This window comes from Pseudonaja textilis, chromosome 3 (assembly GCF_049901715.1).
Source record: "Pseudonaja textilis isolate UNSWEBS1 chromosome 3, rPseTex1.2, whole genome shotgun sequence".
In the NCBI taxonomy this organism is placed as follows: Eukaryota; Metazoa; Chordata; class Lepidosauria; order Squamata; family Elapidae; genus Pseudonaja; species Pseudonaja textilis.
In genome coordinates, this window is record NC_141992.1 from 51,942,634 (window position 1) to 51,955,180 (window position 12,547).

At 42.4% G+C, this 12,547-nt stretch overlaps 1 protein-coding gene across 6 annotated transcripts in view; it reads left to right on the top strand.

Moving 5' to 3' along the window:
• The window catches only part of CELSR2 (cadherin EGF LAG seven-pass G-type receptor 2), a 115,009-nt gene extending 105,268 nt beyond the window's left edge, over positions 1-9,741 (top strand). Inside the window, exons 29-35 of one of the 6 annotated variants that reach the window (XM_087929719.1) lie at positions 302-424; positions 1,486-1,616; positions 1,723-1,811; positions 4,061-4,237; positions 5,962-6,171; positions 7,653-7,896; positions 8,768-9,741. In XM_087929719.1, coding sequence (XP_087785845.1) covers positions 302-424; positions 1,486-1,616; positions 1,723-1,811; positions 4,061-4,237; positions 5,962-6,171; positions 7,653-7,896; positions 8,768-8,858 — 1,065 coding nt within the window. In that variant the 3' untranslated portion in view covers positions 8,859-9,741. Of the gene's footprint in view, positions 1-301; positions 425-1,485; positions 1,617-1,722; positions 1,812-4,060; positions 4,238-5,961; positions 6,172-7,652; positions 7,897-8,561 lie in introns of all 6 variants that reach the window. The other 5 variants (XM_087929715.1, XM_087929717.1, XM_087929718.1 and 2 more) reach the window with 5 other exon arrangements.
• The last annotated feature ends 2,806 nt before the right edge of the window (positions 9,742-12,547 follow it).

Sequence of the window (12,547 nt, forward strand, 5' to 3'; positions counted from 1 at the left end):
TCTTGCAAACTAGGCTACTGGCTTTCCCTTACTTTAATGCTTTGGAAACCCAGCATGATACAATGGTTAAATTGCTGGACCAGTACTAGGGAGACCCAGGACTAAGAACCCCTTTAGCATGGAAATACCGTGATGGCTTTGGACTAGTCATTCTCTCTCTCAGCACAAACTATCCCACAGCATTGCTATTGTAAAGATAAAGTAAAGAGATCTCCATAGAATAATGCTGACAAATAAGCATTATTGAAGCTTGGAAGCCATGAGGCTGTCATTCATTGTTTATTCTCTCATTGTTCCATAGGGACCCTTAATCTTTCTCCTCTGTGTCATCTTATCTAAAGAAGTGAGGAAGGCTCTCAGATCTATTTGTGGAAAGAAGCACAGCACTGATCCTACACTCACTACCAAATCTACCTTGACAGCAGTGAGTATTTCAAGGCACTTTCTTTCCTAGTCTCACTGAGGGCCAATAATACCTTTGAGTAGAAAACCATGGGTATTTTGTTGCAGAATTTGACACTGATCTTAAAAGGCAAAATAAACAAAACGTTGACCTGGAGTTGGCATTTTGCTCCAATTCAGAATGTTAAGTCATATTCTGCATCAAGAGATGACAATGAAGCCACTGCATACATTTTCGTATTTTAACTGATTCTCCTACTAGTAGTATTATGGAATGCACAAAAATGACATAGTACACTGAATCAAATCAAATTCTTTATTGGCCAAGTGAGATTGGACACACAAGGAATTTGTCTTGGTGCATATGCTCTCAGTGTATATAAAAGAAAAGATACATTCATCAAGAGTCAAGAATCATCAGGTTTACAACACTTAATAATAGTCACAGGGTACAATAAGCAATCAAATCATACTAGGAAACAGCCAATAAAATAATTAGGATTCAAGCAACAAGGTTGCAGTCATACAGTCATAAGTGGGAAGACATAGGTGAAAGGAAGGAAATTATATACAATCTCCAGGCTTGACCACCTCAGTACTCACATCTTTTCACTACCAACTGTATCACTTAAAACTAAGTAATTTCATGAAAGCTGAGATTCAGCTCTGACTTTTGTGTTTCCTGGATCAGATGGTATGCACAATATTCTCTATCCTGCTTTCAGATCATCTTCTGAGCTTTTATATCCAGGATATAACAGGAAAAGATGGTCTGGATAGCAAAGATAAGTTTTGGCAACAGATTCCAAGGAGCAACTAGTGAACAAACGCCTGTGAGAAGAAACACACTGCTAGCATTGAGAAACATGAGAAATATTTTCTAATATAAAAGAGATGAATGGTCAAGTAGATAAGACAAAGTTGGCATAGTGGAGGATATGATGTCCAGAACTGAGAGCTGTGCTAACAAAAAATACTCAGTTCCTTAATCCAATTGGTGAACACCCCAAAATTTTTTTTACCCCTTGCCTCTCTGTTGCTATTAATTGCTCTCTCTCTCCCATATTATTCTGATCTCAACAGGCTTATATTTGCAACAATACCTATGTGGATGGGCAGTTGTACCATACGCCATTTGGGGACTCCACTGGTTCCTTGCATAGCACTGTCCGCTCAGGCAAGAGTCAGCACAGCTACATCCCTTTTGTGCTCAGGTAATTCTAAAGTAAAGAATATATAACTCTTTCCTTGCCCCCATGGCCTTGCTGTTTTTATTGTGGAATCTTGGCAACCATCAATTTCTCTATTTTCTGTTCACAGGGAGGAGTCTGGCTTGAACAATAGCCAGGTACACATTGGGCCTGCAGATCCCAGTTCTTTGTTCTTGGAAGACAAGGATCAGAACAATGGTGAGAGGCTTATGAATTGCTTTCAATTGATAGCATGCCCTATAATTTGCTTATTAAAGCTACAGTGTAGCGTGTCTCATTTCCATAATGTTTTTTTCTTGTTTTTTCCTTCTACTTCCTAATCACCTTCTTTAAGCGCTCTATGATTTTGGACAGCTATGGTGATTATATGTGAACAAAAAATTCACAATTCCTCCCCCTCATGTTTCTCAGAATCTAGTCAAAATTAAATATATGCTAGGACTGTGGATGTGGTAGAGCCATAAAGCTGCAGCTTAGTATATTTCATGTTGTGTACATGTTATATCTGTAAATCCCATGAAACTCCATGATATCTTCATAGAATTGCACAGCAAATTTCTTTATTTGCTTTGCTGTGCTAAGACTCTTTTATTCTAGAAGAGAAAGGCAGATTAAAATTAGCATTGTCTTTGTGTGCATTCAGAAATGACGAGCCAGGCCATTATGGTATGTGTCTGTGGGACTTTTTATAGATAAATACTTGCCTTTTTCATAGATGCTGTCCCATTCCTTATGAAATTGCTATTTTAGCCCTTCATTGTTAAAGAATCTGTATTTTATCCATATGGTTATCTTGTGGGATTGATAAGGCAGGCAGATAGCCCATTGCCATTCAGTGAACTTAGTCAGTTACAATATAAAGAGGAGTTTGGGGTGGATACTATAGGTTAGAAAGGAGACAAATTCATTGTTTGAGAAGATGTATTCCTAATACCAATAATTCTGATTTATTCATTAAATTGTTGGGAGACTAAAAGAAATTGGCATGGACTTTAGAAACTAGTAGGACAAAAAGCTGCAACAGCCAATAAGATCAACTTTGCATAACCAGTTTGGTCCAGTGGTTACAGCACCAGACTAGAAGGCAAGAGATTGTGAGTTCTAGTCCTGTTTTATCTATGAAAGCCAGCTTGGGCCAGTCACACTCTCTCAGCCCAGCTGACTTCACAGAGTTATTGTTGAGCAGAAAATAAGAAGAGGAAGGTATGAGTTCACCACCTTGAGTTATTTGTAAAAAATAATAATGGCAGGATACAAATAAATAAAGGCACGATACAAATAAATAAAGGGGTAAGAAGTAAACCTACCTTCAATCAGTTTGATTCCAAGTGAACTGCTGGGATACAGGAACATCTTCATGTATTAGATACTCGAACACAGGAAACTGAAAGAGATAGTATGCTGTCTCTTCCACCAAAGAGTAAAACACAGGACAGAAGGATTTTCTCTACTGCAGAATTGAATTGCTGAAATACTGCATTTATACTGGTACAGCTAAAAATAACATGTCTGTTTCACTCATGGGTTGGAAACATGGTGATGGTAACCTCATGTAGACATGGCAATCTTCACCCTTTTTCTCCCCAGGCATAACATTTGTTATGGTTAGGTACAAGTGGGGAAAGCAATAGCAATACACTTAGACTTACATACCTCTTCATAGTGCTTTATAGGCTTCTCTAAGTGGTTTACAGAGTCAGCATATTGCCCCCAACAAGCTAGGTCCTCATTTTACTGACCTTGGAAGGCTGGAAGGCTGAGTTAACCTTGAACTGAACTGGTCAGGATCGAACTCCTGGCAGTGAGCACAGTCAGCCTGCACCACCACAACTCAAAACTCACCCAGGTTTTTTAAAATAGTGATGTTGTCTATTATATCCTTAATTGAATTGAGGAAGTTCTAATAGTAGACATGGAAATAAGCTTCAGGTAGCATTCATATTCAAACATACATTTCATCACTGTGAATCAAGGGACCTTTTTGTCCCATCTTGAAACCATATTAGATTGGATGATAATACTACAGACCTTGTATCTTAAAATGTGTTTTGCAAGAGTTGAAAAAGAAACAAAAACTCAGCATTGTTAGATTTGATGCTGCTTAAACATTTTATTATCTTCACTCTGGGTTACTCCAAATTGAGATATTCTGATGACTTTCTGGGTTAGATCTGAAGCTGGCTTTTCCCAGCTCTGATGTGACACTGTAGCCACTACACAGATTATAGAACATTATAGACTGAGCTTGCACAAAAATGCACATGCAAGAGAACAATTTAATCACATGCTATGATCCCTTGATTTGTGTAGATGGTTCTTAAATAACAAATTGGGACCATGAGAATCTGGTATGAGTTAAGACCGAGGAACAGGTGAGTGAAGAATGGATATGCTGTTAATGCAGTCTGGTTTCTATTTGTTTCTCTCCCTGCACTTTTTGGGCACAGAACGTGATACCGATTCAGACAGTGACCTTTCCCTGGAGGATGACCAGAGTGGTTCCTTTGCTTCCACCCATTCTTCTGACAGTGAGGAGGAGGACGAAGAATTTCCCAAGGAACCCTGCTGGGAGAACTTATTGTGTCCTAACAATGAGAAGCTGCCAACACTTAGCACTCCAAAGGGTAATGCTAGACATGGGCAATTCCAGGAATATTTCACTAAAACTGGAAGAAGGGATGGAGCCAACACTAGATCAGACTTTATCCAGATTACAAAGAAGCTTCAACTAAACTTCATCATTCTAGAATTTATGTGATTGGGTGGTAGATAGACCATTGCTCTAGTGCAGAGGTCTCCAAACTTGTCAACTTTAAGACTTGTGGACTTCAACTCCCAGAATTCTCCAGCCAGCATAGTCTCCAGCCAACAACAAGTCTTAAAGTTGCCAAGTTTGGAGACCTCTGCTCTAGTGACTACAGGGAACTGTAACTCTTGAGTAAGGTGTGTAATCAAGCTCAGCTTCTGTAAGTTACAGATACTTTAATACTATGCAAAATTATCAATTGAGATAAAACAGATAAAATCTCATTTACGTACAGCAGGGGTCGCCAACCCTTTAGACCTCAGGGACCACCAAACTCATAATTTTAGATCCCAGGGACCACTAACTGGTTCTGTGGGTGTGGCCTAATTTGTGGGTGTGGCTTGGTGGTCATGTGACTGGCTGGGCATGGCTTGTATGTAAATGTTATAAATATTTATATAAATATTGAATTTTTTATTTAAATAAAGAGCAATTTTTACTCAAAATCAGGCAAAGCAGGCAGATTGAGTTGCTCACAGAATCATTCAGTGATTTATCTATCTGCCATCAGCTAGCTCAGTCTCTCAAATTTGCCGTAAGTCTGAACTGAATTTGCTTGCAAGCAAACCTTCAGTCCTAAGGGAGGTTTGGCTGTGCTGAGCCGAAGATCTAAAGACTAGCTAGAAAGCAAGAAATCCAACCTGCTTCTTAGCTAATTTAAATCTCCCAGCACAGCAGAACAGGTGGTTGGAACAGATGATGGTCAGAAAAAGGAAAAATAGCAATTTAGCAGGCAAGTTTGCCGGGTAAAGAGTGAGTGGGTGGGGAGGATTCCCATGGGCCATGTGAGCGGTGCAGCCTTGTGTTTCTGTGCAGCCTGGATTAATTGCTTTGTGGGGGTGCTCTGGGGGTGAGATTTCTCTGCAGCCCACCAAAATTTTCTCACGGCCCATCAGTGGGCCACGGCTCACCAGTGGGCCGCGGCTCACCGGTTGGCGACTGCTGACATACAGGGCAAGTTTATTTCTTCATGTAAATTACTTTATTGTTTGTTCTCCCCTATCAATGAAAATTGTGATTTACCATAATCCTCAAGAGTGGCATTGATGGCTCTTTTCCTGGCATGTTTTCAGGAGCTGCTAAAGAGAGCTGATATAAATATGTAATGATGGTGTGACAAAGGGAGAGGAAAAAAAACCCTGCAAAGCTTGCTCCCTAAGATTGCCTTTCAGAATAGTGACAAAACTCCTTCAGTATAGTTTTTCTCTGGGTCTGGTCATGCATTTTTGTGTTGGTTACATTTCCCTGGGCAATGGCTTTCATTAAGCTCTTCAGTGTGGCTGTTTAAAAATAGGGGAGAGCAGATACAGGGACATGTCTATGGAGGTCCTCAGTCATCTATGCTTGTCCCAAAGGTGCTTTTTCCAAGAACATAAATCCTTCCATTCCCCACCATCCAGTCAGAACTGAAGAAACTTCTTTGATGAGAAATGAAACATCTTCAAAGAAAAACCAGAAAGTCCAGTTGCCTCTTGGAAAAAAACACCTTTGGGAGATATAGGGACAAACATTGAAACCCACGACCTTCTTCTGCTTTCTCAGTAGATAACATCTCTGGACCTGGAAAACCTTATTGGCCGGGTGACTTTGTAACCACTGCCAGTGAGAGCGATGGCCACCCTGGCTCAGAGTTGCTGCGTGTAGAACCAATGGGTAAGAATGACCGGCTGGGACTGACAGAGGAGTTGGCCAGAGAGAATGGAGAGGGCATCTTGGGCTCACTGCCTCATCCCACTGCTCAGCCCCAGAAAGGTAAAAAGTTAGATTCTGGGAACTGTAACACCGACTGGTCTGTTTTACCCTAGCAACTTTCTCTTGAATTGCACTAAACACCAAGTTGCATTTTGCAATTGCTCTTATTATTCATGAGTGAATCCAGTGTCTTAAATCTCTCAGACCAGATAAATATGGATTAGGTGTATGTGAATTGTGGGAATGAACAGAAACAGTTTGCTTCTCTGTATGACTGGAAGCAAACAAAAAAAAATGTAAAAATGTTTCACAAATAATCATTTTTTTCTGGTGTGATACAGTAGTACAGAATTTAGCTTTATGAGACATGACCTTTTAATAACCTTGTAATCAACAAATCTAACTGTGTGTCATTCTTTGGATGAACTAGAAATAAGATTGGGCCTATAGAAAAGACTGGGAACAGGCTGATCTTCCATCATTTAAATGCCTCTTGGAATCCTGTACAGACAGGCATAAGCAGTTAATAATGAAAGAAAAGAGCTCAATTACCAATATGTTTTAATATAAATGTATTAAATTTAAGCATCACAGTAATTCATTTATAGAGCATAAACTGCAGTGCCTGTTGTTACATATTAAGGGATACAATATTGGTTATGATTAATTTTTTCTGTTAATAAAACTAACTCCCTTTGGGCAGAAATAATGTGTCATTGCAGACTTTAGTGAGAAAACTCCACAAAACTAATTTATAGTTTTATAGAATAAGCTGGCAATGGTGATTCTTGTAAAGTGAAGGACTACACCGGAATGAACATTCTCCAAGTTACCAACTTAGAAATGAAACCAAAAACAAAATCTGATTTATTTTAAGATCTTGCTACCAGATGGGCCTAAGACCATGGGATGTGATAATATGATGAAGAAAATACATAAAACCAGATAGTCTTTAGTCATTAATTTGAAGACCGTTTTAATTTACCAAGAGGATTGGGTGCCTTTAAGGTTTGAAGATGAAAATGGGACATAGCTCTGCTTTTTTTTTTAACAAGCAGAACAGGGGTGTCAAACTCGAGGCCCACAGGCTGGATCTGTGAAGGACTGGCCTGCAGTGCCTCTGCCAGTAAAAATGGTCTCCCAAGCTCCGTTTCTAGTTGCAAAGGTCTCCTGCAACCCTCTGCCAGTGAAAACATCCTCTGGCAGAGGATTGCAGGAGGCCGTTGCAGCCAGAAACAAAGCTCGGGAGCTCATTTTCGCTGGCAGAGTGCTCGGGCTGCCATAGGCACCTTCAACATGAGTGATATCGAGCAGGCCATGTCCCCTCTGACCACACCCATCCTGGCCCCCTGAGGTCAAACACAACTCTGATGTGGCCCTCAGTGAAATCGAGTTTGACACCTCTGAAGTAGAACATCATGGAGTGCACACCGCTATCCATAAAGACAAGTAGTCATATCCTTTGGCCTTGGTTTCCTGACTGTAGCAAGGAGTGGTGTTTTGTTTTTTTTTTCTCTTTACTCTGAATCTTCTGCCCTCAGGCATTTTAAAGAAAAAATACCTGCCACCCATCAGTGAGAAGAGCAGCATCCAGCGCATCCATAACAAGCTGTCCAGCTGCCGCTCAGGGATGGTATCATTGCATGGTTCTTCGGGGAGCGATGGCAGCCGTGGGGGTGGGATACCCCGACCCCGACAGACCCTACAGGAGCAGCTCAATGGCCTTACACCTATCACCATGAGCATAAAGACTGGCACAGTGGACGAGGACTCTTCAGGCTCCGAGTGAGTATGGCTGAGCCTTCTCCTTGCTCACCTGTCCTTGGTGGTTTGCGTGTGACAACCTGCTGCCTTTGCGAAGCCTCTTGTCCACGCCAGATCTGGTGCTTCTGATCTTTCAGGCGGATATTTTGTTATATTTCGTAGTTGCCCCAACTTTTATTCCCAGGCTGTGCCTTTAAGAACAATGCCTATCGACTTACAATTCTGTAGATTCTTTCTGACGTTTGTGTTACAGAAATCCCTTAATATTTCACTGACCTTGGGTGGAGGGTTCCCATTGTTGGAGAATATATTTGTCTGGCTTTGGGCCCAGATGATAACCCCTTAGCCCCATCTGGATGTAGCCCAGAATTCGAAAGGCAGGGTGCAGCCATCTCCTTCTCAGGTGGGAAAGGGAGTTTTTTAAGCCCAGGGTTACCCTGTACTATAGCTTGCCCAAGGGGCAGAGGAGCATGTCAGAATTAAAGTCCGCAAGAGTACTGAGCTGCTCCTGTGAGATGCTGTGGGACTCAGCCCACCTGCCATCTTCAGCAATGTGAACGGGGGGAATTGGGGGATGCTATCCTGTTCTAACTTCTTCCTGAGCTCTCTTGCACTAACCCCCTTCTCCTCCTCCTCTCCTCCCTTCTCTGTTTCTTGTTCTCTCACCTCTCGCTTCAATCGCCCAGATTTCTGTTTTTTAATTTCCTCCATTAACACACGAGCCCCAGGGGGGGTGCTTTGCTCAGACCTGCTCATGACCACACTCATGTGTTTGTGTTCCCCCTGTCCTGTCTCGCTTTGTGTTTGATCACTGAGCAGGAGCGATGAAACCTCAATCTGATGTCGCATGCACCAGACTCTCTCTGTCTCTGTCTCTCACACGTTTGGCCAGTCTGGGAGCCAGGATTGCTCTTAAACCACAGCGAGGAATGTTGTCTCCGTCAGCCCAGCCTGGCCCAGGGAGCTGGACCCACTGTATGTAGTGCCAAATGAAAAGTGACCTGCCCCCTCCCACCCTCGGGGAGGGGGGGGGGAACAGCAGGTTCCAGGAGGCGGACCTTGTCGAACAGATGCACTTTGGATGATTCTAAAATGGACTGAAAGAACATAAACGTAACCACCTCCACGTCTTCAGGGATTTTCATGCTTTGTTGCCCAGTCTGGAAGTGCTGCGTGTCTGGAATATATATATTTTTTCTTTATCAAAATTGGTCTGGGGGAGCCTCAGCAGCCACCGTGTGGACATGTATTACTGTGCAGCTGTTTTCATTGCATATTTAAACAATGGGGTGGAGCTAGGGGCCAGTGTGCTTGAAGATGGTTGCGACTAGGAGCCACCAAGAACTGTACGTTTTGACTTGAGTAACAAAACCAGGGCCAGCCCAGTTTTGGAGGACACCATGCTGGGCTTCTCCTAGGATGGAGGGAAATAGCACCTTTTAAATGGAAGCTGGAGGGTGTAGCAGACCTGGCTGTGCAGAGGACACAAGTGAGACCTACTATATGCTTGACATTCCTTAAGAGCCACAGCTGGCTTTGCGTTGAATCTGGAGGGCACATCCCAGAGCCTCCCTCTGCAGTATATATGTGTCCGCCAGCCATGGTCATTCTTTTTTTCTTATCCAGCAGCGTCCATCTAAACACACCTTCCAAGGTGCAATTGAAGCATATTTAATCCAGGGTGCACTTGCATCTCAGGCTCTCTGGCACACACAGAAAATGGGAATCTGACATCTTGGTTTTGCCATACTAAGCAATTATAGAATAGGAAAGAAATTCATCCAAGTAGCTTTTCCAGGATGCTGTAGAAGTATATTGTTGTTCTGCCTAGTTCCACCTGCACTTTTCTGGCCTAAGGAAAGTTTTTTTTAAAAAAAATGTTGAAAGAGGAGGCTTGTTCCAGACCTACTAGCCATTTCCCCAGGATGTCCATCACCATCATGCTGCTTACATTCATGGACTGTACAGTACAGAGCGTCAGCTGTGGATCTTTGTTCTTCTCTGGCAAATTGCTTACTCCAGCCTTGGTGCTTCAGATTGCAGTGGGATCAGGGACACAGGACCAGCATATTCACTGGCATCAATGGAAACGTTCCTCCTTGGATCACAAGTTACTTTCAAACTGCTTTGTTTGACAGCCACTTCTCCAAGCTCAGCTCACCATTCCAAGGAACTTGGCCCCATCAGAATGCTCCAAGAGGCAGCCTATAAGGTGTTGAGCACCACGGGTGTGGCCTGCTGAGCCATCAGTCCATGCTGCAATTATTTTCGTAGAAAATGACAAAAAGAAAAAAGTCCTGCCTCCCGCTCCTCCCAGCCAGTCAGCACGTGTCCCCCTGTTGCTACTGTGGCTGGAGCAGGAACGCTGCCTTGATGTCTCCCAAAAGCGCCTGGCTCTCATGCCAAGAGGTTGCTGCCTTTCTGCCTCAGAAGCCTTCATTTTTTTCTACACTCAGCCAAGCCTGATGCCTGCTCATAATGGGGATTTTCATGTTGGTCCTTTTGGAAAGTACTTTTTTTATAATGACGTTCACCGGGAAAGAGACTTTTCCGCTAAGGGAGAGTGGGACAAGGGGGGCAGCTTAGGGAGGGTGAAGGCACAGTTACTTTGACGTGTTTTTAGTTTTCTTTTTCATTTGACCACTGCTGAAGGATGTTCTAATCTAAATAGCCGAAAAGCCCTTGGGGGTCATGCTTTACAGCAACGTTAAATTTTGTTAGCTGGGTGCAGAATCTGATGCGCTTTATTGACTTAGCCAAGGTTTGCACAATAAGGGATTAATTGGTACTTGACTGTTGTCACGGCCTGGCTTGTCATAGAAAGGAGTTCTGGAAATGAGGCTTTTCTTTTCAACACCTCCAGTAATTTCGTCCATTACTGTTTAGCCTTTTGTGGCCTCTGTACTTGCCAATTCCAAAACCTTTCTTGGAATGTTTTGACACATAGAATGTGATTCTCTGAAATCTGTATAAGGTCAACGTGGGGCGGCAGTGGCATCTACCATGTTTAAGTAGATCTGCGTCAACTCATCACGGCCAACTCCCATGGCCAAATCGCCATGGGATAATTCGCTGCAGGACAAGAGTTACACGGATATCAAAGAAATGGTGGACTAGAATAATTAAAGAAAGGATGCCAAAGGAGGGGCAAAATGAAATGTGAATGACAAAAATTAAATTATTTTTAAAATTATTTTAAAAATTAAATTGAATTGTTAAGTTGTCCTGCAGTGCATTGTCCCTTCGTGAAATGGCCGTGGCAAGTTGGCTGTGGTGAATTGTCCCATTCCAGTAGGTCGTAGGGGATGAAGACTAGCCTCTTCAGCTTCTGATCTACTACTGTGTTATTTCCCTTGAGGGTTCCTTCTGAACCATTGGACTTTAGCTAGTTAAGTGAAAGAAGACACAACCCACCCACCCCCACTGTCCAAAACAAAAGTCTGTACAGAAGAAGAGCCATCTGCCCAAGCTCCACCTGGAGCCTGTATTGCTGTTGTGTTCCACACCATTTTGGTCAATCCCTGCTGCTCATACTGAAGCAAACTGGAGGTACACATGGAAACAAAATTCAGCTAGGCAGGAGCCACTTTGGCTTCCTTATATATGGCTTGTTGCAGTTATTGCAGCAAGGAGGAGTATTTAAAACCCAGGCCCTGGAAGCATTTTCCGTCATGAATCATAGGTGAATGCAAAATGGTGAGTGATGCTTCCAAATGCAGGCAGTGGGACACACTTTTGGCTATCCCTGTATCTATAATAGCTTTCCTCAGACCTGTTTCAGATGTGTCTCAGCTACAAGTCCCATTGTCCAGAACCAGCATGATCCATTAGTCATGCAAATTAAGGTTTGTTGAATGTAGTCCAATATATCTGAGAGGTATTGACTGGGGAAGGCCAACTTGAAATGCAAAGGTATTAAGAGTTAAGCAGATCAGAAGAAAAAGTCACTAGGACAAGAGGCCTTTCAGATGTAACGAAGCTACAGTTCTAGGTACCCTGACCCAGATTATAAAAGCTGGAATTATTAGCTGTATTTGGGGGACTACGTCTTACTCCTGGACAAGGAGAAGCAAACCAAAAAGGCTCCCTTTCAAATTACCACTTGTTAAGGTAGAGACTAGTTTATTTCTGAATATCTTTATTTTGTTTTGGTATGCTAAACGAAGGTTGGAAGGAAAGATCAATGGCTACTATACGGTGTCTTCCATAAAGCCCCATTCCTTCATAAAGACATGGAAATTATATTCTTCTCCAAGCAACATTGCATTATATTTTATGTCAGGGCTCCATTAAGGCAGCTATCAAACAAATGAAGCCTTGGGAATTTTTCCTTATTGGAAACATCTTCACTTACCTACATTTTGGCTTCTCTGAAACCATTCAAAGTATTATTCCACCAGACAAAAGCACTGGTTACCTGCTCCATCATCCCAGTCCCAAGTACCTCTAAATGCTGAGTTTTTAGACTGTAAGTCAAATGCACAAACTAGCCTACAATAACTTCCTATGCAAAATCTTTCTTATATGGCAAATCCATTAATTGAAACAAACTTGAAAGCAGTGGTAGTAAAGGATTCAAACGAAGCTCTCTACAGCAGCAGTGACTTCCAGGGAAAAGTTTTCCACCTATTCCTGTGCCAGGTGGGACAGAATTGGAGGGAAAAGGTGTGCC